Below are 24971 nucleotides of genomic sequence, written 5' to 3' on the forward strand. Positions count from 1 at the left end.
CTTTCTCGCCTATAAAATAATAATGTAGTCTGGATTAATCTTTTTAAAGATCCTGTTCTAAAACTGAACAATGTCAAAATTGCATAGGAAATTGTGAAGATCATCTGCAAGTATAAACTCTTTGAAACATGGTCGAGTTTGCAGTTTGTCAGTGGTTTTTGTGCAAGAGTGGCTTAGGCACGTGGACCCAGAGACAGGCCCAGCCTTAGAGCGGCTTGCAGCCTAGCAGAGAGAGGTCCACCTGTGAAGGTAATTTAATGTAACAGTACAGATGTGTGCACAGGGAGTCACTCGGCTGGGGATTCGGGGAAATGTTTTAGAGGATATGAGGTCTGAAGTAAGTCTTTAAGGAAAGATGATTGAGGCGTAGGTCGTTGATGTGTGGGGGGTTATGAAAAAGAATTGCTAGGATATGCTTGTGGTAGTTTTCCAGCATGTCTTGGAATCATTCAGGGTTGCTTTCCAACTCTGTTGCCTGTTTTTGAAACCAATGATTTTTAACCTTGGGGAAGGCAGTCACTTTAAACAAATGCCCAGATACAGGAGGTTCTGAAATAAGAGCAGCCCTCTTCCTTCACCCTGGCATGCCCTAGGGCTTACACACCCCTGTCAGTAATGGAGGCTGGTGAGGTGGTCATTCTGTTGCAACCAGAATATTATTTCGTCTTCCCTTTTCTCCATGAGGAAGCCGAGACCCAGAGCCAGGAAGTAACTTAGTTTGAACAAGATCACATAGCTCATTGTGGCAGAACTTAAACCCAAGATCTTGGACCCCTGGATTTTGCACACCTTGTTGATGTTGCCCTGCCGATTTGTTCGCACTTTTGTCCTTAAGGTATTTTGCTAAAATCAAAAGTATGTATGTCTGTCAATATATTGTATTTTAGAATACCTTATTTAATCACCGAGTCTTTAGATGTGTATTTCACAGTAGGTCCCAGTACCCGCAGAGGAATGGACAAAGGAAGTGTGAAGGTGAGCAGTCTGCTGGAGTGGGTGGAGATCCTCTGACTTGTGAAGGGTGTTCTAAATCCTCCACGGCCTGGGAGGCTGGCCCAGTTGTGTGAACTGTGGGTAGGAAGAACCCAGGGCCTGAGGATTTGAAGAGAGTGGAAGTTGCCCAAGTCCAGTGTGGCGACACAGCTCCCTGGTGCTGGGCTCCAGTGACCTGCTCATTCACTTAGTGCTCTGTTTCCTGGAGGGTGTCCTGTGGGAGAGAGTGTAGGTGCGTATAATAGGTCTCTTCTCTAATACGGGAGATTGACTTTGTTCAGAGAAACATCATTTGCAAAGCGGAATTAACAGGGGAGAAGACTACATTAGTGTTAATGCAGCCGTAGAAAGGAAGAGATGATTGCGTTTTTGAGCACTTAATATGTGCCAGCTGTTGTGTTGGGAGTAGTCCCCTTCTAAATCATCGTGGAGTAGGGGTGTTATTTCCTCCTCCTTTTACTTTGGGGAAATAGTATGAAGAAACTGAAGTTCAGAGAGGTTAGGTAATTTGTCAGAGCTGTTAAGATTAATGCTTGAATTGTTTGGCTGTAAATTCACATTTTATCTGTTATACCTGTGAGATCTCTGTAATAAAGGGATTACAGCACATGTTCAAGATATGGAACAGAGTTGGTCAGAACTTAAAATATTTTGTCACACCAAGGATTTGAATTTTTCTTCCTCCTTAGATGAGAGGCATAAAATGTACAACTAATTTGCTTTTAAAAATAAGTGTATAAGGGGCACCTGGGTGGCTCCGTCGGTTAAGGGTCTGACTCTCGGTTTAGGCTCAGGTCATGATCTCACGGTTTCATGAGTTTGAGCCCCGCTTCTAGCTCTGTGCTGATGGGTGTCAAGCCTGCTTGGGATTCTCTCTCTTCTCCCTTGTCTCTGCCTCTCCCCCACTCATGTTGTCTCTGTCTCTCTCTAAAAAAAATAAACTTAATAAAAAAAGTAAATAAAAATAGGTGTATAAGATTGAAGTTACATGAGATGCAGAACAAATTTTTTAAAGCCCTGAATTTCATGATGTTCTTGGTTAGAGAGGGAAGACAACAGGAAATAAGAGGAAAATCACTGGCAGAAAGATTGAACATGGGTCAAGATTGGCAGGGAGGCTAGGGGCAATTAAATGACAGACCGAAAGAGGTCAGCTTTGAGGTGACCATAGCTTGATTTTTAATTTTCTTGTCAAGTGGTGGACTTTAGAGTATTGTCACTTATTATCTGATATTCTCCTCAAAGCACCACGGAAGCATGTTTTCAGCCTCTCTGGGAAGTTCTCTTTGTGTTTAGAGACTATTTTGAATAGGCTGTCCAGAGAATCTTATCACAGTGGACATTTTTTTCAACCTTAGAATATACACAAGACTGGAAGTTAAAGACTGGAGTTGGAGGTCTCAGTTTGCCCCGAGTTTGCTGTTTAACTGTGGCTAGATGCCATGGGAGTGGTGATCACTGCCCTTTGCCATCAGGTGGTCATGTTTGGGCATCAAATGAGATGATGTAAGTGATGTAAACTGTTGAAGCAGTTTTTAGGATAAGCTTACCTAGGAAGAGGGTTGGGTGTACATTTCCATTAAATTTCCTGACTTATACTTCAAGTTATACTTCAGTCCTTCATCTGTAAAATGAGAACATTGTGTTGAATGATTGCTGTAATTGTTCTCAATTTGGACTCTATGTCTGTATTACTGCAGGTTGGGCCAATCATCTTAGATTGTCTGCCTCTGATAAGGAAGAGAGGTCCCGTGGAGCTACTGGCCTGGGACAGATAGAGCCCTTCTCCACCTTTACCAGTGGAGGTGTGACCGCAGACAAGTCCCTTCTCTGTAAGGAAGAATGTGTTCATCCACAAATGGGGATGGTAGCTGTCCTCCGGGCTGCGGAGGATTTACCCACATCGTGTACTTAGAACAATGCCTGGCTCAGATTAAGCACTTACTAGGGGTGAAACATCGCCATCCTCATCATTTGAAGTCAGAGGTGGAGACGACATTTGTGGTTGCTTAGTTCTGTTCCCCCTTGTTTGAAGATGAGAAATTGAGCCCTCCAGAGGTGACGTGGCTCTCCCAAAGTCCCATCTAAGATTAAGGTGTTCTGACTTTTTAGCCCAGAGTTCTTTGTGTCACCTTGTACTCGCTATGATATTTAGGTTCTTTCTGTTGTTGTATCACATTCTTCATGAATTAAACATAAACCTTGGTTTAGTAGTACGGAACAGGAGCAAAATGCTATTGTCAGGTCACAGATCAGATAAGCGGAAAATGGGGCAGAGAGAATTACACAGGCCTCTGCCACCAACCCCCCCCCCCCCGTCCCCTCCGTGTGACCTTGATGAAGGTCACAACTTCGCCTTGATTTCTCCTTCCCTAAAATAGAGGTGGGGGGCAGCTGACTGGCTACTTCTGAGGTCCTTTTTCTCTCTCAAAATACTGTGAAGAGTTTCTTCACTGCCTGGGCTGTAAGTCCAGGAAATAGTGTGCCAACTAAAGATGTAGATTCTCCAGTTTTGGAAAACTTTAAAAATAGGAAGGAAGTTTATTTGTTTAGCAGAGTTCATAATTGTAGGCCTGCCGAAGGCAGAGAATTGGCCAAATGGTATTTTGCGGAAGTTCTTTCTACAGGGTGGACCCGGAGGAAATCAGTCATTAGGTGAAAATAAACTGTAAGATCTGTGAGACAATATTTGCTTAGAGATATTTACATAGGTCTATTGTGAAGGTCACTATTGTGTCAGGTTTTTTTCTTTTATGTGTAAGTTTCCAAAGTTAAAATATTAGAGGTTTCATTGTAAAAATTGACTTTAGAAACACAAACCAAAAGCCCGATTATGAGTAATAACTTTGTGGCCCTTTGTGCATTGATTATTCATTAATTGTATGAGTATGAAATACTGCCAATACTTGTACAGGGGTTATAACTCTCTTGCAGTTCCAGAAATAGTCGTATTACTGAATTTCTAGGTGAATGTGAGGGATTCTCTGCCCTTATTTGAAGATATGTGAAGGAACTATCTAGGAATTTATATTACACTGCAGTTTTAGTAAAAGCAGCTCTTTGAGTCTGTACCACCCAGGATTTGTTAGCCGAAAGAGCATCATACTAAGGTTTGATGTCGTTATTTCGGTAGTGTTGAAACTAGCTGAGATTGGGAACTCTGGCTGTTTTCCCCTGAGGAGGGAGTTCAGTGTGCTAGACCACCAGAGCATACAGGTCTGTATTAATTGTTTTGAAGTCGCCACACCATTTTGGGTAGTCTTGTGCTACTTCCAGACATCTTGGCCAAGAAATTCAGCTTCTTCAAGTTCGTTGTTGGTCATGATACATTAATTGTGCATCTTCTCTGTGCCGGGCACTTGGACACGGATGCAAGGGGAGAAAGATGTGATTCGTGCCCTTGTGGAGGTGAAGACTGTGTTCGAAGGTGCTTACACCATAGGCCTGCAATAAAGCGGGCTGAGGGAAATGTAAAACCTCTGAGTAGCCTTTGGTACACGGAAGTAATTTTTCACACACAGTAAATCCCACCTGACAATCTCATTGTTGTTTTTAATCAGCAGGGATAGTCAGGACTGATTGTACACTTTTAACTTGAATGTTGTCTTTCTAAAAAAAAAAAAAAATAGTTTTCAGTTTGGAAGCCAGTAATGTAGTTTGGATGTGGGTGTTAAGGAGGTCTACAGTGCCCTGGAGTACCTCTCTGCAGATTTTGGGGGGCTTTTTAGATCTAATAATTTTTTGCTTTGATCCTGATTGAATAAATAGAGGCAGGGGAGCCTACTTGGCCCTTGTATGTGGGGGAGAGGATAAGTCTTCCCTCAAAGCCCTTCATGCAGACCCCAGAATGGGCACCAAAGCCTTCATTTTCACACACAGTGCCTGCTGTTAAACGTGCAAGTGCAAACTGAATAAAGCTTGTGAGTCTCAGAGACTAGAAATGTGGGCACTAGCTGGTGCTCTGTTGTTTTGTTTTTGGGTTGTGTGTGTGTGTGTGTGTGTATGTGTGTGTTTATTTTTTAATTTAATGGGCTTAGAGGCTTTAGTCTAATAAGGAAATTTCAAACCAGACTTTATTTCCTCCTAGTTAAAAACAGATCATGGGGACCTGGTGCGGCCTAGAAAAAGAGTCCTGAATGGGGTGGTCCAGTTCTGCCCAGCCTGATGACCAGATGCCAGTCGTTTCGGCTCTGTGAGGCTTTGTTTCCTGATAGAATTGAATACGTTGAGTACATGGTTTGAGGGTCCCATCCAGGGGATGAGAACATTGAGATGGAAGAAGCTTCATTAAGCCAAGGCATGAGTAGAAATCCAAATGAGCAGAAGCCCAGGATAGGTTTGAGTGGAGTTGCATGAACCCCCATGCCCCCCATCCTTGGTGAACTCACAGGAGGAGATGATCAGAGCCTCCCCATGGAGGGTTCTAAAGGCCTGGCCACAGTGTTGGTATTTGGTAGAGATTAGAGAGAAGCCCTGGCAGGTTTGTGAGTGGTAGGCTGACGCCATCAGGGCTGTCCGTGGGGAGGGGGATGGATGGGCATCTATCCTGGGAGAGGCTGGGCAGAGCTGAGCGTTGGGGCTCCTGCTGTGGCCTGGCAGATCCTTGGGGGTGCGTACAGGCTTTGGCCAATGCTTGAGGTTTGGGGCTCATAGTGATAGAACACACACTCTGATGGCTGATGGCAGGTAGAGGGAGTAGAGAGAAGAGTGGAAGACACTTCCCCAAACTGGTTACCTGGAACGCATTTGGGTAACAAGTAAAGAGAGGGGCCTATTTTAGGGCAAAGACATGAGCTTGGTTTGGATGCTTTAACGTCATGGTGCCTGAAGTCTGGGGATCCTTAGGGGTAATTGAAAATTTGAGTCAAGTTGAGGAAAGAATTCAGAGCTAAAATGTAGATTAAGAAATTATCTTTGTTGGTTTTGGGGCAGTGGTTTGAGATCCCTGGAGAGAGATAAAGAGTAGAGAGAAAAGTAGAAGACCATATGGAGTCGTCCCCAGGATATCTGAGAAATGGAAGTGCATTTCACTAAATACTTCTAAAGGAGCTAATTACATCAAGAAGATTTCATTACCCCATTCCTTCCTTTAGGGCTTATTTTTATTCTTTTCCTCTTGTAAATCAAGATGAAGTCTCACTTTTGAAAATACCAGGATTCAGAGACGACAGTTCCCACTGGGTAGGTGGAATTCTTGTTCCTTGATTGTAGAATTAATCTGCAGTAGAGCAGAGTTAAGTTTTAGCAAGTCACTGAAGCTTCTCGACACACATTAGCCATTCCCTTGGCATGGGAAAAACAACGGAGCTTTGAATACATTCCTAGCAGCAGCTCTTGGCTGGAGCAGCCTGTCTTTATCTCTTGTCAGCCTTGGTTTCAGTGTTGGCTCTCTAGGAATGTTCCTGATTGTAAAATATCTCCTCTCATGAAGATGAAGTCAGCCCCCACCCCCACACGTGAGGGAGGCTGAGCCCGAGAAGGAACTGTGCTTTCAAACTCCTGCTTGGTGGGAACCACTGACTACTCAGCACAACCTCAAAGGTGGAAGCAGGTGCCTGTCTTTAAATAAGGCCCTAGACTCGAGGAATTGAAAGTCTGACTCTGAGCACTGGGGACTTGCCCCCTCTGTCTGTGTTCAAGTCTTCTCCAGGGATGCTCAGTATCCATATCATCGCACATAGCTCTAACTGAAAGATTTTTATATTCTGAGCAGAAATCTTCCTCGCCTTGTGTCTCACCCCTTTCCCTTCCCCTTTATGGTGGGAGGGCACTAATGCCTCTCTCTAACCTGCGACAGATTTGAAAAGGCAGTGACCTGCTTCCCGTCTTCCCCTTCCCACACCGAAAGCCCTGGTCTCCATTCATGGAATTTCAGGTACCTAGTGACTCTTACTGCTGCTGCTTTTAGAGTCTGCTAAAACCGAAAATGAAACCTCAGTGTGGCCCAGTCTGCGGGAGGATGGTGAGGCTATGACTCCCCTCTTAATGGAAAGATGACATTTCTCCTAATGCTGTAGGCTTTTTGTTCCTTTTCATTCTTTTGGTATCCAGGCCATTCTGCTGGATTATCCTGGGCTTATGATCAACTAAAATCCTTAAATCTTTTTCACATGAACTTTTGGCAAGCTGGGTCTGCCCCACGGATACTTACTTACCTGCCTGAGGTATTTGGGGATTTTTGTTAGTTTTGCGATTTACAAATACTACAGACTTTACATATGTTCTTGATGTTGGGATTTTTTGGTTTTCATTCTATATTCTAATTTATTTTTATAGAATAGTAGAATTTTGGAACCGGAAGTGATTTTGAGGGTACTGCAGTTCATTCCCTTCACTATGACACCTGAGTAAACCTTTAGCCTTAGGAACACTGGCGTGGACATTTGGTGAGGTGCTAGGATGAGATCAGATTTTCTTTCTCACACTCTAGGAGGGTAGGGTGAGTCAGGGAGGGTGAGAAATGTTAGCCGAGGGCTAACATTCACTGGTTATGAATTCAGGCCTGGGCTGCTTTATTCTGTGTGCAATTTTACTCTCTCTTTTTTGTCTTGTGTGTTTGTTTTATTGATTTCCTTCATCTCTTTAAAGCAGGAAGAAAGTGTTAAAACATGTACTCTCCTTTTGCGGTATTTTGCTGGGATACAATCTGAGTTTTGTAAACATTTATTGACGTTATCCACGTTTATAACTTCTGAGAAAGCCAAGGAGCAACAAATAGTATTGTTGGTATTTTACAAGGTGAAAATATGTTAAATGGAAAGTAGATTAGACCATTTCTAACTAATATCCTTTACTGGCCAAAGTTCTGATTTGCCTGTTGATCAAGATACAAGAAAAGGAACCATTCCTTGGTGAAGAGAGTTTATTTCATGGTAAAATGAGTTGAGAGAAAAGTCCTGTTTCCACCACTGATCTGAATGAAGTTCAGGGTTTTAGAACATATGTGATAGGTTTTATTCAAGAATGTAATCAGTGTTCTAAAAGCTAGTGTGGTATGTTTAAAAACTGTAAATAACTGATTTATTTATGATACACCAGATTGTGATTGGGTCTGGCAGTCATGCATTAGTGACTTTAAATTTCTAACATTTGCTTGGCAATTACCATGGACCTCCCCGATGCTGGTGACAGGGCTATGACTAGACTGCTGTGTATGGTTGTGCAAGTTACATACTGCAGAAGGGCAGAGCCTGAGATCCAGCCCATACCTGGCTTACCGAAGTCTACCACACATGGGCTTTCGGATGAGAGGTGGAGGAGGAGAGATTTGGCTTTGAATAGTTTGAATGGTGCCTTTAAAAAGGCACCGTAGGGGCACCTGGGTGGCTCAGTCAGTTAAGCGTCTGACTTTAGCTCAGATCATGATCTCACGGTTTGTGAGTTCAAACCCCGTGTTGGGCTCTGTGCTGACAGCTCAGAGCCTGGATCCTGCTTCAGATTCTGTGTCTCCCTCTGTCTGCCTCTCCCCTACTCATGCTCACGCTCGCGCTCTCTCTCTCTCTCTCTCTCTCTCTCTCTCTCTCAAGAATAAACACTAAGAAAAAAGGCACTGTAAATGTGAGGGGTAGCCCTATGCTATCAAAAACTTTGTGTTTGAAAAAAAATTACTACTGTTGTCAAGGTGATTTGTACTGTATCCACAAATGTCATAATTTGAATTACATTCATTTTACTGCGGTTCCTAGGAAGTAGCAAGAATTTTTATCTGGTTCACAAGGTTAATGGTTATCTAAACTCAAGTTTGAACTGTCAGCTTCATAAAATAGACCAGTTCTTACTATTAACACAATTTTGATTTAAACTAAAATTTTTGTCTTAAGTAATCACCTAGGCATATAAAAGGACAGTCTTCTGAATATTGCTTTTTAGACTGCCATCTAAAGTTTTTAGTTTCTATAGACGTTGATGTTTGTTTTTCAGATTGTATTTCATGACTTAAAGACTTTTTGTATGTTAATATAGTTGAAGCATTTGGGGCCACTTAGAATTGTATGCCATTTCCCTTGTACTGTTGAAATAATTTTTCATCATATATTTAAAGATTTTTTTCCACTCTAAATCATTTCGTCTCTGGAAGGCCTCACCTAATAACAGTAGACCATAATCTCTAAAATTCCTTAAAGTTTAAGAAAAATGTACCTTTTAAAAAATGAAAAATAGGGGCACCTGGGCGGCTCAGTTGGTTAATTGTGGACTCTCAGTTTCAGCTGAGGTCATGACTTCAGGGTTTCCTGGGTTAGAGCCAGGTCAGGTTCTGTGCTGACAGTGGGGAGCCTGCTTGGGATTCCGTCTCCCTCTCTCTGCCCCTTCCCCACCTGTGCTGTCTCTGTCTCTCAAAATAAACAAACTTAAAAAAAATTAAAAAGTGAAAAATAACCGTTAAGATTACAAAAGCAATACAGTACATGAAAATTGTAGAACAGTAACCTACTGATAAGCAAAGGTAACAAACCACCGCATTCCTGCTACCCAGAGACTACAGACCACAGCAGCCCCTTCCAGATCTTTTTAAATTGTGTTATCTCTTTGGCTGGAAATAAGTAGACATAGCAGCTCTTGAACACACGCTGCATTTTGTTCAGCCTGTGGGAACTTGTGGCCAGAGTGCCCCGGGGACTGAGGGTCAGTGGGCGGGGACCCCAGCTGAGCCGCGGGCACACCCGGCTTTGTGGCCCACACCCTTCCCACTGCTGGTTGGGCTAGAAAACGTCCTTGAAAAGAGCGAGAACTCGTGAATAAATACTGGATTGTAATCGCTGCTCAGGTTTCTGGGGGTTTCTGAGTCTGTGGGTGGATGGATCTGCTTGGTCTCAGCTCTCCCAGTATTACCTTCTGGATGTGGTCCATTTCCCCTCTTCTTGCACGTGTGCAGCCAGAGCGCAGCCACTGCCACCAGGAGGCGGGTGCTTCTCCCTCCTGGGTTCTTCATCACATATCATGGGGGGGGGGTATTTATCATGGGGATGGGGCGGGCCCTGGGTAACTCCCTCAGCATCCTCCTGCCCGTTGTCCTCCCCTCCAGCTCTGTCCCCCCAAGCCACCTCCCTCACAGGGCCCTGTGGTCCCCTGGAGGGCACACGGGCCCAGCCCCACCTGCCGGGCCCTGGAGCTTGCGGGCTGGCCTGGGCTAGCCGGGTTCAGGGTGGCTCCTTTGGGCCGCATCTCTGACCCGCCTCCTGCCCCGCTGCCCCTCCAGCAGTGGGTGCCTCTGCTCTGTTCACCTGCTGAGTGAGGCTCCTGTTGCTCCCACGGCCTCCCTCACCTTGCTTCCTACAGAGTGTCATGTCTCCGTCCCCAGATGGTGCCACATTGGTGTGCAGCCCCAGCACCGGCACAGATCCCATCCAGAAGAGTCTGCCTTTCTGTAAAACGGAAATGTTTTTCTCAGAGGCGTGGGGTGAGCATTCAGTGAGAGTATCTGTGTAAAGCACGGTGTCTGGCAGTTAGCCCCCATAGGTGGTGGTGGTGCCTGAGATGCTGTATTAACTCCATGTAAGTGGAGGTGTCAGAAGTTTGGTTTTTCCTTCTGACAGTGTGCAGTTGGTTATATAAAATACTGGGGTCATACTTTCTCTACCTGATTTTAGGTAAGGCTAGAAAATAAAGCCCTTATTGTTTCATTTCAGTTTAGAGTTCACCTACAGCACTTTGGTGTATTTTCAAGTAAATATATTTAAATTGAGTTTAATTAGTATTGCAGTATCCACTTTGCACATTAAGGTGGAGAAACAGAAAACTGCCATTTATTTGCCTCTTGCATTCAAGTTGTGTGTTAAGTAAATGCTCGGACAAGGTCTGCAGGGTCCACATGATGAGTTAGACACCCTTCCACCCCCTAACCAAAGTGTGGTGTGGGAGACAGACTCAGTGTTGTGACCTAGGTGACAGTAGAGGGCCAGGTGCCATGGGAACCTGGGGAAGGGAGCAGAGGAGAGGTTTGAACTGGATCTGGAAGAATGGGCAGATGGTAGTGGAGAGTGGATGGAAGGACATTCTAGAATAAAGGCTTCTCTGCCTGTCTGAGGTTGTCACATGTGAGCTGCAGCCCAAATAAGTTTCCTGAAATGAGGATTCAGAGGCATTTGTCACATTTTCCCTCTTCTCCCAATGGTAGGGATAATATAAAATTTAGAGTAGAAAATAATTTTCCATCTGATATTAAACTGAATTGTCATATTCAGGGACTAGCTGGGCAGTAAATCACATTAGACTTAAATTGGATCTGGGTAATCTTTGAAAAGGGTTGTAATCTTTTTATACTGATGAAGAATGTACATTATGTAGAAATTAATTCTGTAACTCTAACTATGGACACTTGAGTTTTACCCAGTTAGAATTTGCTTTCCATATTGATGGCCCCTTGCCGTTTTAGTTTCTCTTTGTAGATTCTGATGGCTATGGCTTCTGGTGGAGCTTCCCCATCGCCAGTTGGATTTATGTTTGCACTGGAATGGCGTGCTGGTGTTGTTGCATTATTCATATATACAGTGCAAACACACTACAGCCCCGAGACAGATGCCTGGTGGTGGTGGTGATCTTGTCTTTGAGTTAGTTGTAGGTAGCTGGTTTCCCTTACCCGCTGGGCTTCCAGTAGTCCAAGAGCCCTTAACCTGGGATCTGAGGGGAGGCTGTCCATGAACTGGGGAAAAAATTACATCTTTATTTTTACTAACTTCTTTCTAACTCAAATTTAACATTTTATTCAATTATTAACACAGTCATCAGATCCAGTAGCGTTAGCAGCTCCTGTGATGGTAACATCGACAAAACCAGTTATTTTCATATGGCATTATAATAGTTACACATTTCTAAAAAATACTCTGGATGCTTATCATTACTTTGAATTACAGCATTTATTTGACTTGCCTCTAGATCTTGTCAAATATGGGAATAAGCACATACTATATCATAATTATTTGGATTATTCCCTTTTAGTGTAATTAAGTTCTTTTGTATTCCCTTGTGTTCTATTTTGTACATGTAAAAACTTTTTCCTGAGAAGGGCCCATAGGCTTCACCATGCGGTCAAGACAGAAATTTAGGAGCCTCTCCTTCAGGGTGAATGCATTTGAGAGAAGAGCCTGCCAGCATTGGCTTTGGGAGGTGAGTTGGGAATGTGAGATGTTGATGGAAAGCTGGGGTGCCGGCTCTCACCCAGGACGCCTACTAATCCCATTACAGTCTTGCCTGTTGCTTTAGCCCACGGCAGTACACAGCTCAGCACGACTACAGCCCTCGTGCCATACACATAACCTCATCGCAGCAACGAAAAGGTTAAACTTCATTCTCTGTGGTCTTTGAAAAGAAGTGCACTCAATGATTCCCATCTGAAAATTCCCATCTGAAAATAAAAATAGCTTAGGCGTTTAAAGGGATTGGCCTTCAGCTGTCTAGAAAAATCTTATGATCCAAAAGGACTTAGTCCCGCTGTTTCCGGTTTACTATTTTTGCAGCATTTGTCCTCTGCAAATACTTGTTGCATGCATACGCTCGTACATCGTGTTAGAGATATTACAGAGTTATCATGGTTCTCTTCTAAGATCTGCTTGAGATAGTTCTCATCACTTTAAAACCTTGAAGTCCCTAAATTTTTATTTTCAATTGCCACCATACATTAAGCATTTATTGAGTACTTGCTCTGTGCCAGGCACCATCCCAGGCACTTTGGGCTGCATCAGTGAGCAAAACAGACAATAATTCACTCTTGGAGCAGACATTCAGGCATTTGGTGTCCTATGCTCCAAAGTTTGCAGGCCTGTCCTGAACGCCAGAAAAACTGCTTGCCACCCACAGACCTGTGTGCTTTGTAGGTCGCAGTTTCCACGCTGTTCCTGTGGGTTGTTGTGCTCCCTCAGGTCTGGCTAAAGGAGGGGAAGCTCCATTTGAAATGGAATTCAGCTCCATTTGAATCAGAGCATTCCTGCTTTTACACATGTGGGATTGCTGGAAGGTTGGAGGGTGGGGTGAGGTGGGGGAGAGTTGTGTTGCCTACTGGATGTTTGGAAAGATCAAATTTTTAATGTGTTTGGCATTATCTGTTGCTGGCTGGTATAGAATAAATCTTCGTCAGCTCTGTACTGAAAGGCCCTTGGCATAATAGCAAGCCCATTTCCTTTAGGTACTGTTGCTTTAGTTAAAAGTTTTTTCAGTTGGCTTAATACAACCATTTATTATGCATGCGATTTTGTGGGTAAGGGATTTGGGAGGGCTCCGCTGGGCTGTTTGTCTGCCTGGCTTCCTGTGGGGCAGCGAGGCACCCTCACTTCCAAGGTGGCGTCTTTGCTCAGGTGTCTGGTGTCTCAGTGGTCCTGTACTTCTCTTACTGTCCAGCTGGGGCTTCAAACCCCAGGGCTGCTTCAAGTGGCTCGGGCTCCTCAGGTACTGTCACTTTCATGGGGAGCTGACCTTTTCTTTGTAAACATGGCAACGGCTAGCAATTATTGGGAGTGAATGTGTGCCAGGCTTTATACTAACAACTGTTCCATTCATTGTTTAATTTTATCCTCAAAACAACCTCCAATTAGCTGGCAGTACCTCATTGTGATAGAAGAAGAGTCCGAGGTTCTAAGAAGTGGGTGACCTGCCGAGACATGCACCTGAAGCTGCCGAGGTTGGGGGGCCCTATTTCAGCATTCCACTTACAGAATTGCCCTTAGGATCTGGCAGTGTAGCAGGTGCATGGCTGCAGCTGGGGCAGGAGTTAGGGCTGACTCTCTCCTCAGCCTTGTGACCTGCAGCTGTGAGAGTTTATCTCTGTCTTTTTAGGGGTTATTCTGTTTCGCTTTCCGCTCCTAAAGAGCCCTTTCCCTCCAGTGGAATGCTTCTCTCTGGTCTAGTAAGCAGTACTGGGTTCCTTCTCATCGTTTCCACCTCTCCTGCGCCCCCACTCACCTCCCGCTCACAACATGCACACAAACACCCAGCTACTCAAACAACAGCTAGAGCTCCAGGCAGTTTATGCAGAGGTTGGGATGTTCATCACACATTTGCCAAAATGACGTATTATTGAGCAGAGTTTGTGACAGCTGACAGAGGGACATTGGAATTGGATCCTGAGTAGGTTTAAATTTGCGTGTGTTTCTGTGTGTACAGCGTTTGCAGTGAATGGAATTGATGCTGAGGTTATCAGAAAGGAATGAGATGCTTCTCTGAGGGATGGCACGTCAGTGCAATATGTCCATGACGGTAGAAGTTAGTTGCACAACACTGATCCTGTGCTCACGTTTGTTTGTTTGTTTGTTTGTTTGTTTTTGGTAAAGGAAATTAGCATTCAGCGTGCTCAAAGAACCACCTCCTGTCAGAAAAAAAACAAGCTGTTAACTGTGGATATTTCTGGGTTTGGGATTATACGGGCAACTTTAAGTGTTGCTGTATTTTCTTTTACATGGATGTGTATTAAACTTACTGGAAATAAAAGATGACTGCGGAATACATCCTGCTGCTGTGTTCAAAAAGGAGGCTGTATTACTGAGAAGTGGTTTTTCATGGTTTTTGAGGTTGGCCCTTTCACACCTCAGCCTGGCCAGGTCGGCGATGGGGCCCAGCCCTGCCCTCAGCCCTTGGAAGGTGCAAGGTGTTCCTCTTCTCTGTTCCTTCTTCTCAGTAGGAGCCTGCTGATCTCCCAGTGGCTCACTTAGACCTCCGTGTAATACGTATGTGCATACTTTGTAAATTTCTCCTCTTTTTCGGTCCTGTTTCTGGTCCTTTTGTGTGTTATATATGAAGACCTCCGTGTAATACGTGTGTGCATACCTTGTAAATTTCTCTTTTTCGGTCCTGTTTCTGGTCCTTTTGTGTATCACATATGATTGCAGTCCTTTCTCGTTCAGCATGGCAGGGCGTGGAGAGGCATGGGAGTAATGTGTAATCAAGTCATTCACACGTGAAACCTACTTTGGCTCTTTCTGAACATTTTTTGATGTGATCTAAAATTTTACACATTCCCTTTTTTTATAGAGAAAAAAATGAGTCAGTTGGACTCCCTGAGCGTCTTTGGTGGCTGCTTTTATTCTAAGGGCAGAATTTTGGTAAATATTTGGTAAAGAATTTGGTAAAGCTTCAGCTTTAAATCTTCCTATTTGCTCTTAATAATTTGAAGTGCACTCCGTACTGAGAATTTGCATTTCTCTATCTTCCTACCCTCCTTAGCACCTCTCATGTAGTGTTGATGTTCTACTCGGTTTGGTCATTTGTGTATTTTTTATCCCCTCTGTCTAGATTGTAGGTTCCCTGAAGAATAGGATCTATGCGATTCATCCTTGTATTCACCATAGAATTTGGCATAGATTTTTATCTGGTAGGAGTGTGAACAGGACTCTTAGTTGCAGATGACAGACACCCAGTGTAAAATGGCATAATCTAAAATTTATTGTCATAAGAATCCCAGTGGATTGCTTCAGGTATGGCTGGATCCAAGTCCTCAAACATCAGAACCATCATTCTCTCTTGCATTTTCTGCCTCCTTGTCTCTGTTTCGCCTCCTCTGGAACTGTCTAGCATGGCTCTACTTGTGGTGGCACCAGCAATTCCAGGCTTAGTCCTCAGAATTCTAAGTCCAAAAGCAGGATTCCTCAACCTGGGCAATACTTCATTTGGGGGAGGATAGTTCCTTGTTGTGGGGCTGTCCTGTGCCTGGTAGGATGCACAGCAGCGTCCCTGGCCTCTACCTATCAGGTGCTGGTTATGTTACCCTCCGGTTGTGACAAACCAGTGTCTCCAGACATTGCCAAATGTCTCCTGGGGGGCTTGTGGTGGGTAGAATTGCCCCTGATTGGAGAACCACTGGTCTAGAGCCACAGCATGTTTTTGTTTTTGTTTTTGTTTTTTTCATACCAGTTCCTTAAAATGCGTGGGCCTAGTCCTGGTCTGGATTGGGTGACCAACCCTGAACTAATTATATGGTGGGGTGGGGTGATAGAATATGCTGGTTGGTTTGGTCTGGGGTTGCCAGTCCACTCATGAGGTGGGACTGGGACCTAACCGTGGGAATGAGAGGGAGTCAAGGTACTACTTATTATTAGGGGAGAGGGCACTGGATTCTGTGTAGGCAAAACAAACTCCCAAATCAAAAAAAACAAAAACAAAAAAACATGTGGACCACTGCAGGAACTGGGAAGTCTTTTTGAATTGAGAATGAAGTCTTGGGTAGTAAGAGGATGTGTCTTGGCATCAGGCAGGTGCTGTCCTGACTCTTCAGCTCATTAGCAGGGTAACTTTGGGCTAGTTTTTTTACCCTTTCTCAATCAAATTCTATTGTGCTTGTGAAAATACTATTTTTTCATAAAATTCCATTGATGTTATATGAACAGAATTATACATAAGTCGTGTACTCGGGGCCTTCAAAGTTTGAAAAATCTTGTACAGTCAGCACCTGGATGAAGAAACCAAACAGTCCAGAAGCCCACAGGCCCACTCCCTGTCACTCCTCTAGAGATGATCACTATCCTGTCCTCTGTCTTCATAGTTTAGTTTTGCCTGTTTTTGAAATTTTGCAAAAGTGAAATTCTGCCATGTGCTTCTGTTATACCTGTTGTTTTCACTCAACATGACCATTATGAATATTTACCTATGTTGTTACACATAGAATAGCTTGTTCATTCTCCCTCTACGTGTTTTTGATTATATGAATATAGCATATTTGTCATTGCTGTAGCTGGGCAATGTTTTGTCTCTAGTTTCTGACCGTTAGTAATGCTGGGACCATCCTTGCACTCATCTGTTGGTGAGTCAGGATGCATCTCTGCTTGGGGTGCCCTGGGCTGGGGTATCGGCTCCTGCACTAGGGCTTTAACTGCTTTTAACTGTCCTGAGATTCTCAAGGACTTTTGTTTTGAGGTATAAATGGGAACAGGTGGAAAGGCTCGTGGGTCTGTTGCCTGGTAGAGGGTCCATATCTCCTGTAAGTGTTTCATCTAAGATTGATTTGGACATGAAAAGACAATACATGGGCACTTGCTAGCTTGAAAATCAGTTTTAATAAGTTCAATGTATTTGGTCGTGGATGATTTTAGGTAGAAGCAAACTGTAGTGGTGCCCAGTCCTGTAGCTGATTTTGCTGTTTTGTTTATAAATATACACTATATGACCAAATGTTTCTTTATTCATGATCTTGTCAGTGGCAGAATTTCCAAAGGGCATCATTTATAAAAACTGATTGTGGCATTCATCCTGGAGAAGGAACCGGAGCTTTGTTTAATGTTTTCTCTCAGTACATTTACATGTTTATAGTTCCTGCCTTGTAGAAAAGGGATCTCAGTGTCCCTTTTCAAAGATTATATGACATACATATTAACATTGGGTGATTGCTGTGATTAACTGCTAGTTTATTATATTTGTGAGTGTTTCTTAATCTTTGAGAGATTAAGTTAGTAAACTTTGATCAGAATTATAGAGTAGCATTTCTTATAGGACATTAACACATATGCATTTAAAGAGCTGAGACCTTGGAGATGTGGTGAATTTATTTGCAAATCAAATTTGTCCTTAAATGGTATAAATGGCTGGTCAAATACCTGTGTGGCGATTTTTTTGTTTGTCTTCACTAGTTTGTTCATGTCTGCTACAAGCATGGTATGGGGCTGTGCTGGTGGTCTGCTTCAATGCTGCTAAAGCACACAGCTCCCCTAGGACCTTAATAGTCCATAGGTTTTGGGTATGATGGTGCGGGGGACAGGGTGAGGAGCGAGCATTCCTTTCCTTGGGACATGAGGAAGGACGGTGACAGATACATCAGGGATTCTGCCCATCAGAGCTGCCCAGTGCTTCTGAACACTGCAGGTGCCGGGGCCCCACCTCCAAACAGGCTGCTTCATCCAGGCTGGGGTGGGTCTAGACATTGTTTTTTGTTTTTTTTTTTTTAAATCCTGAGTTGAGAACCAATGCCTCAGCTGAAGAGGACTGGATTTTGAGGCCTTCTGTTCCCCAAGTTGAGCATTCAGTGATTTACTGCAATGATCTACCATTATTTATGCTAGCCAATCAAGACTTTTAAATATCGTTTTAGAAAATTTACAAAATAATTGCACAATCTAACAGTGATCCCTTCTCTTACTCTTCCTTGCTTACCTTTTCCACCCTCTTTCCTCAGCCCCTGCAGCCATTAAATCATTTATGTTGGTTTTAGTCTCATTGTTTTAAACATTTGTAGAAACTTGTTGGTTTGGTCAAAAGGTTGTAGTGAACCTTTCAAATGATTATTTTGGAGTAGGATGCTGGGTTTTGTGTTTGCAGAGACTTCTTTTCATGGGGTTTGAAAGCTAAGAGTTTGTCCAGTTTGCCATTTCAGAACTAGAGAAGCCGAATACTACTTCTGTTTTACACAGGAGGAAAGATCAAGACCCAACGGACAGAAGGATGGGATGAATGAGGTGGGTGGCCCCGTGTTAGGGGCCATCGGTCATTAGCATTTCTTACGTGCCAGCTGCTTCCTCAGTCAGCTAATGAGCAAGTCTGATCTCTCAGGAAGACCGAACCCATGAGTCTGACCTTTGGGCTAATTGTAAGCATAAAGCAGGAGCTGGGGCCTTCACCGTGAGGCTCCATGACCGACAGGCAGATAAGAGAGGCCTCTACTCAGGACCGGCCTTGTCTAGCACACATTCAGCCGCTTTGCTCATGTTTGTATTCTAGCATCTGTCACATTGTACTGGAGATCATATATTTAGAGTGTCTCTTACTTCCTAGACTGTGAGCCTCTCAGGTCAGGAGGAGTCCTGTCTTATTCATTGTTGGAGTGTATTCACATCTCTGTGTTGACTCTAGTCTCAACAGGCCAAGCTGTTGGACAATATGAGTGTTCACGTATGTCTTACCCGGATGTTGTGAGACAGGTGTTTTATTCTCTTTAAATAATTTAAGTAATGAGCACTCGTAAGAAGATATTTTCTTAAGTATTTTGTATAAAATTCAAGGCATATATGCTAGAGGAAATACTTGGTTTAATTTAGTTTTCTTCCCCTATTTACCTTCTTTCTGACCAACAAATACAAAAAAACACTCATTACCAACAAAATTGAAACACAAGTCTGTTCCTTCTGGAAAATAATTATGCAGAATAATTTTCCCTTAGCATGTTGTTTTAACTTTTTGCAGTGAGAGGACATTTCATCCAAGGGACAAAGCACAGTGTGGCCTGCTGTATTTTTGCAGTTTGGGAAGGATTTAATGTTAAATAATAGGAAAAATTGCTAGAATTTTAAACACAAATATGGGCTTCTTCAGATTCAGTTAATACTTATTTGTTACTAGTTGGCAGCAAAACACCAGGTATAAATGTAATGTAAAATGATTTTTCATTCCAAATATTGTTTTAGAAGCTCTTTCCTAAGTCCTTGTGAATAAAATTGCACTTGCTATGTGTTTATCATCCTTTAAAATCCCTAAATCCTTACCAAACCAGTTGACCCAAATGTTTAAATGAGGACTTTATTTACGGAAGTGAATGTTTCTAACTGTCTTATACTATGGTTTTCTGGTGACTTCTAAAACAATACTCCCTTAAGCCTGCTGCAGAAACCATATATATATGTAGTGTTACCGTGTGAATTCTGCATTTGTTACTGTGAATTCAGGAGAAAGTTGTTGTGGTTGTGAAATAAGGTGCAGATTTACTTTAAGAAGGAGCTTTAGTATAAACTCAAATAGGCTGACAGAAGAGCAGTTTAAGAAATTTTATATCTAAACAGGGCCTTTTTTTTCATTGTTGGGGAATCATTTTAATTAACCTTTTTTGTTGTTGTGATTCCCAGTGTAAAAGGAAATAAAATCTCAAACCATTATTGAATTTATTGCAGTATGATGCTTTTCAGATTCTTGTTTTTACTGTAGTTAGTTTTGATTTACTCTGCTGCTGATCTGCGGTCAGAAATGACGTAGATATTACAGCTGTGGCTACGCCAAAAAAAGTATTTTTTAGATTGTATCAATGGAAGTAAACCCCACTGGCCTGGTGTATTTGCCCTAAAAGGGTCACTGTGTTTGTGGTCAATATTGTAATTTGAAGTATATGTTCTGATAGCCTGAAGTTTTATCTTGAGACCCTTTTCAGTTAAGTTTGTTTATTTTGGGGGTTAGAATTGGCATCCCCCATTTATTTACTTTTACGTATCCCCAGCCACTGCTGACTCTCCATGGCCTCCTCTCCCTCGGTTGACATCTCCGATGTCATCCTTGACGGCTTCCCTTTCTCCTCCTCTGTCTTCACTCCCTCAGTTTCTTTGCATCTGAGACATCCGTGTAGCCTACGGTCCCATCCTTGCCTTCTTCCTTTGCTTCCCCTTTTTCTGTTCCCAGGGTGTCAGCCGCCGCTTGTACGTGAGCTGTTGACGTCCCAGTCTACGTGTCCTGTCTTGGACTCCAGGCCCACTTGCCCAACTGCCCACTAGATGCCTTTACTCTCACGCCCTCCTGCTGTCACTCAGCCTGTAGGGAAGCCAAGCTCCTTCTGTCTCCTTCAACCTCCTCCTGTGTTCGCAGCCTGAGGCAGTCTCTCCAAGCCACCTGCTGTCTTTCATGCCCTCAACTCCCCCACCCAGATAGCTGCCGATTCTTGTGTGTGCGGTCTTCCAGAATCCTTTACCCGGCCTTGCTCTCGACTCCCATCTGCGTTCAGGCCCCCAGCAGACCCCATCTCAGGACTGTACACGTTCTGGCTAAAGATCCTTGGGCCCCACTCCCTGCCTGGGCAGGACTGGCTTGCTTCTGGACCCCTACCTCCTGGCGTCGAGTGATACCTAGAAAAAGGTTTGGAAATAAAATGAGGTACATGACTCAGTTCCCTCCTGTAACAATTAACAGTGTAGGTGGGTCCAGGACAGAGTCAAAAAGGATGGAGAATTCATGATTCATCGCAAGTGGATGTTGTGCCTTCATTTCTCGAAAAGCGGTGCTCCAGGCCTGTTCTGGTAAAGTGAACCACGGATTTACAAACTTACACACAAGTGGAGCCCATTTTTTATTTAAAAAGTCTCCTATCTTACTTACGGTGATTTTGAAACATTCGATTTGTAAGTGTTCACAATGTATTGCTGTATTATGCTGTATTATGTTTGACAGTATTCTGTCAAATATTCTGAGATGGTTAGGCTCTTGTCAGGATCACAGTGATTCTTTTTAACCCAGTCCTCTCCTTCATACTCGTATTGCAACTCACCGGAGCAAGGAGGAGGGCTCTGGTCCTGGACTTAAAGCCCGCCTCGAGAGGATGGTGATTACTGTGTAGGAGCGAATGGCGGTCGGAAAAACTTCCACAGCCTCAACCCTGACCGAGGTTGTGATGAGCTCCTCAGCCTCTTCTGAGCTTGTGAAGTGAGGGACCCCTGTCAGGTTCTCCACTCGGTGTCTTACTTGTGTCTGTGTTGTTTGCTACCGAGTCACTGTAAGTTCATGAGACTTCACACATTTTCTCTGTCCTTTGATTATATAATGAAAAATGCCACCACCTCAGAGGCAGTGGAAGGTCCAGCGTACAGAAATGAAGTTATTCTAACAAGCCTCAGAAGGCTGTGTAAGCTTTGACTTTTCTGTTCAGAGAGTAAGTTTAACAATGGGAAAGATTCATGTGACTCCTGACAAAATAATTTCATACACTTGCTCAGAAATGCGGCGAGGTTTTTTTACTGCAGGAATTGGCTGTTTTCCTTTGAAAATTCTTTGCCAAAATAACTTTGCCTGAAAAATCTTATAAGCTTTGTTTGTTTGTTTGTTTTGAGAGAAACTGAGGCAGTTTTTGCCAAGGGCCTGTAGTGACACGTTGGCAAAGGTGTGAATGGAACCTGGGCTTCCTGCCTCTCAGTCCTGTCATCTTTCACATTAACCGTCTCCAGGCTTCCGTGTGCTATGCGATTTGGCAGTAGTGGCCTGTGCTACAGCACAAGCACATACTCGGTGCAAATAGAGGCTTGACCTATGCTGCAGTGTTGGCTTATTTAGTATTGTTTGGCTCTTATGCTTCAGGAATCAATTTTTAAAATATAGAATATACCTAGATATATTTGAACTCCTTGCATGATAAAATACCTTGGAAGGGTATATCATAATCTTTATGGCAGAGATTCCGTCTTTAAGATGTGCTTGATATGAAATCACAAAGAAAAGTCTTTGGAGCCATTGGGCCTTAACGGGATATAAGCATACATTCTAAACCTGCAGGTATCTCCCTTTATTGTATGTGCTGATCTTTGACCTGACTTGTCACAGGCTTTTTGTTGTTGCTGTTCTTTCCTCTATAATGTTGTTGGAAGACATTGAGCCTATGGGTATTGGGCCTTAAATTGAATTTTCTTACATAGAAAAAAGGGAAAAAAAATTGCTTTGGGGTTTAGGTCATAACAAAAACTAGGTCCTTCCTTAGCAAGATTGAATTCATGCCCGTCTTGTGTTAGTGTCGTGGCCGTACTTCATCTAAGTGACCACACAGGTGCTTACTGTGGTCGCAGATTTATACCTGCTGCTGCTTTGAAGGCTCTTGCTGGCAGCTCACGATGAGAGGATGTTGCCGTAGGAATGATGATAGCACATGAGACCCTTTTGTTCGTTCTCTTGATCGTGACTCTGCACTGAACCCAGAGGCTTGGAGTCTCCGTGGGAAGAGGCCCCAGTGTGTCGCCGTGATAATGATACAGCCTTGGTTACTCACTCCTTGGTTAAAACCTTCTAGCTCTGCAGTCAGCACTGCTCAACTGCGAGGAAGTATGGGACCGAGTAGTACATTGTCAGCTGTCTTTGAAGAAAATAACGGTGTTGTGATTTGAAGAAGTGCTTGATAAGATAATTGCCGTCCTCACTTGTCATGGTCATCCCACCCATTTATTGCGGAAGACACTCCAAGGTCTACCACCCTGAAATGCAGGAGAACGTTTTGGTGGAGCCACATCGGAGACAGATCTCTTTGGGAGGTGACAGCTGCCGCAGAGAGGACTGTGGCTTTGAAGAGGGACTAAGCCACGTTTGACTCCACGGCCACACTGGGTTGTGTGTCCGTGGGCTCGTCACTCAACCTTGTGGAGTGTTGTGGGCATGTCAGTCCCTTAGCGTAGGCCCTGGCACATAAGAGGTGCTTCCTCAGTATTGTTCCTCTTTTCCTCTCTGAAAGTTGTGCGTCTCGTGGGAAGACATTTCCAGTCCCGGATTCCCCACGGATCCTACATCAGTACCATGGAGTATGCAGTGGAGTGGCTGTGGAGAGCATAGCGTTGGTTCCTCGCATATTCCTGCCGTGTGTGTGTGTGTGTGTGTGTGTGTGTGTGTGTGTACACACACGTGCGTGCACACCAGCGTGGGCATACCTACTACCGCATGTTCCAAGTAACACTCTTCCTTTCTTGGCAGGTGCCTGAGATCATCAGCTCCATCCGACAGGCCGGGAAGATTGCCCGCCAGGAGGAGCTGCATTGCCCGTCTGAGTTCGATGAGACGTTTGCCAAGAAGTTTGAGGTGCTCTTCTGTGGCCGGGTGACAGTGGCTCACAAGAAGGCCCCTCCGGCCCTGATCGACGAGTGCATCGAGAAGTTCAATCACGTCAGCTGCAGCAGGAAAGCCGAATTTGACTTGGTCTCCCAGGATTCTGAAACCCCAAATCCTGTGGGAGGGCTTTCCTTCACGGATAAGTTCCGATCTGTGCTCCAGCCGGTGGGGAATGGGGAGCAGGGCGGGAGGCCCATGCGCAAATCCTTCTCCCAGCCCGGCCTGCGCTCTTTGGCCTTTAAGAAGGAATTTCAAGATGGAAGCCTTCGAAGTAGTAGTCTCTTCAGGTCCTTTGAGGAAAACGACATTGAGAACCACCTAATTAGCGGGCACAATATTGTGCAGCCGACAGATATTGAGGAAAATCGGACTATGCTCTTCACGGTAAAATATCATCAAGCCCCGGGCTCATCCCCAGTGTGAGATACACGTTCAAAAGAAATCTTTATGGAGAATGGATTCTTAGTAAATTGCTTTTGGATTTATGTGTGAATCTATCTAATTTTAGAGCAAATAATCCTTTTCTCAGGATAAAATCCTTTAGTTTTAGACCTTTAAAATCATTGTTGGAGGGGCGCCTGGGTGGCTCAGTTGGTTGAGCATCTCATTTTGGCTCAGGTCATGATCTCACATTTTGTGAGTTCGAGCCCCATGTCCGGCACTGTGCTGACGGCTCAGAGCCTGCTTCGGATTCTATGTCTCCCTCTCTCTCTGCCCCTCCTCTGTGCTCTCTCTCTCTCTCTCTCTCTCTCTCTCAAAACAAACATTAAAAAAGATACATATAAAATTATAGTTGGAAACCTAAAGAGAATCAATCATTTTTTTGTTTTAAGTTTATTTGAGAGATAGAGCACAAGTGGGGAAAGAGCAGAGAGAGAGAGAGAGAGAGAGACGGGGAGAGAGAGAGAATCCCAAGCAGGCTCTGCACCACCAGCACAGAGCCCAGTGTAGGGCTTGAACTCATGAACCATGAGATCATGACCTGAGCCAAAATCGAACGCTTAACCGACTGGTATGTTCTTATCTCTACCCACTCCCCACCCTCTTGGTTGAAAGGTACCTTTTCAATGGAAGGAACAGGTGACACATGTAAGAGACTCCAAAAGGATTTTTTTTAAATCTACATTAATTGCAAGAAATATATTTCAACAAAATCTTTTAATTGGAAATTACTCCCTCTTTACTGTTTCTGTTAAATTATAAAATATTTATCCTTTGTTAATCAGAGTAATTGGTTTGGGGAGAACATGATATTTAAAATTTATACCCGAACTGAAATAATAGTTTAGCCAACTGCTTACTCCCTTGTTTTCTGGAAGAGGTTTAGTAAACTAATAGACAAGTACCAGAAAAGGAAATGGATAGGGAAGCTGTCCTCGCCTTGGGATTCCTGGGTTCCATGCTGCTCTGGGCTCTTCTGTATGGGCTTGCCCTCCTTGGGAGTGTCTGGGTCTGAGCTGACCGGACTTGGGGCTGTCCCAGCAGGGAGCTGGCCTCTGATGGTACAGGGAACTGAT

The 24971-nt window shown here is 43.8% G+C and overlaps 1 protein-coding gene across 5 annotated transcripts in view; it reads left to right on the plus strand.

Moving 5' to 3' along the window:
• TBC1D1 (TBC1 domain family member 1) overlaps positions 1-24971 on the plus strand; it is a 216136-nt gene that overhangs the window by 73212 nt on the left and 117953 nt on the right. For all 5 annotated transcript variants that reach the window (XM_047090943.1, XM_047090944.1, XM_047090945.1 and 2 more), the window contains exon 2: positions 23320-23838. In XM_047090943.1, coding sequence (XP_046946899.1) covers positions 23320-23838 — 519 coding nt within the window. The remainder of the gene's footprint in view (positions 1-23319; positions 23839-24971) is intronic.

The sequence above is a fragment of the Lynx rufus genome, unplaced genomic scaffold (assembly GCF_022079265.1).
Source record: "Lynx rufus isolate CCGP_SWC_20201006 ecotype Redwood Valley unplaced genomic scaffold, mLynRuf1.p SCAF_3, whole genome shotgun sequence".
NCBI lineage: Eukaryota > Metazoa > Chordata > Mammalia > Carnivora > Felidae > Lynx > Lynx rufus.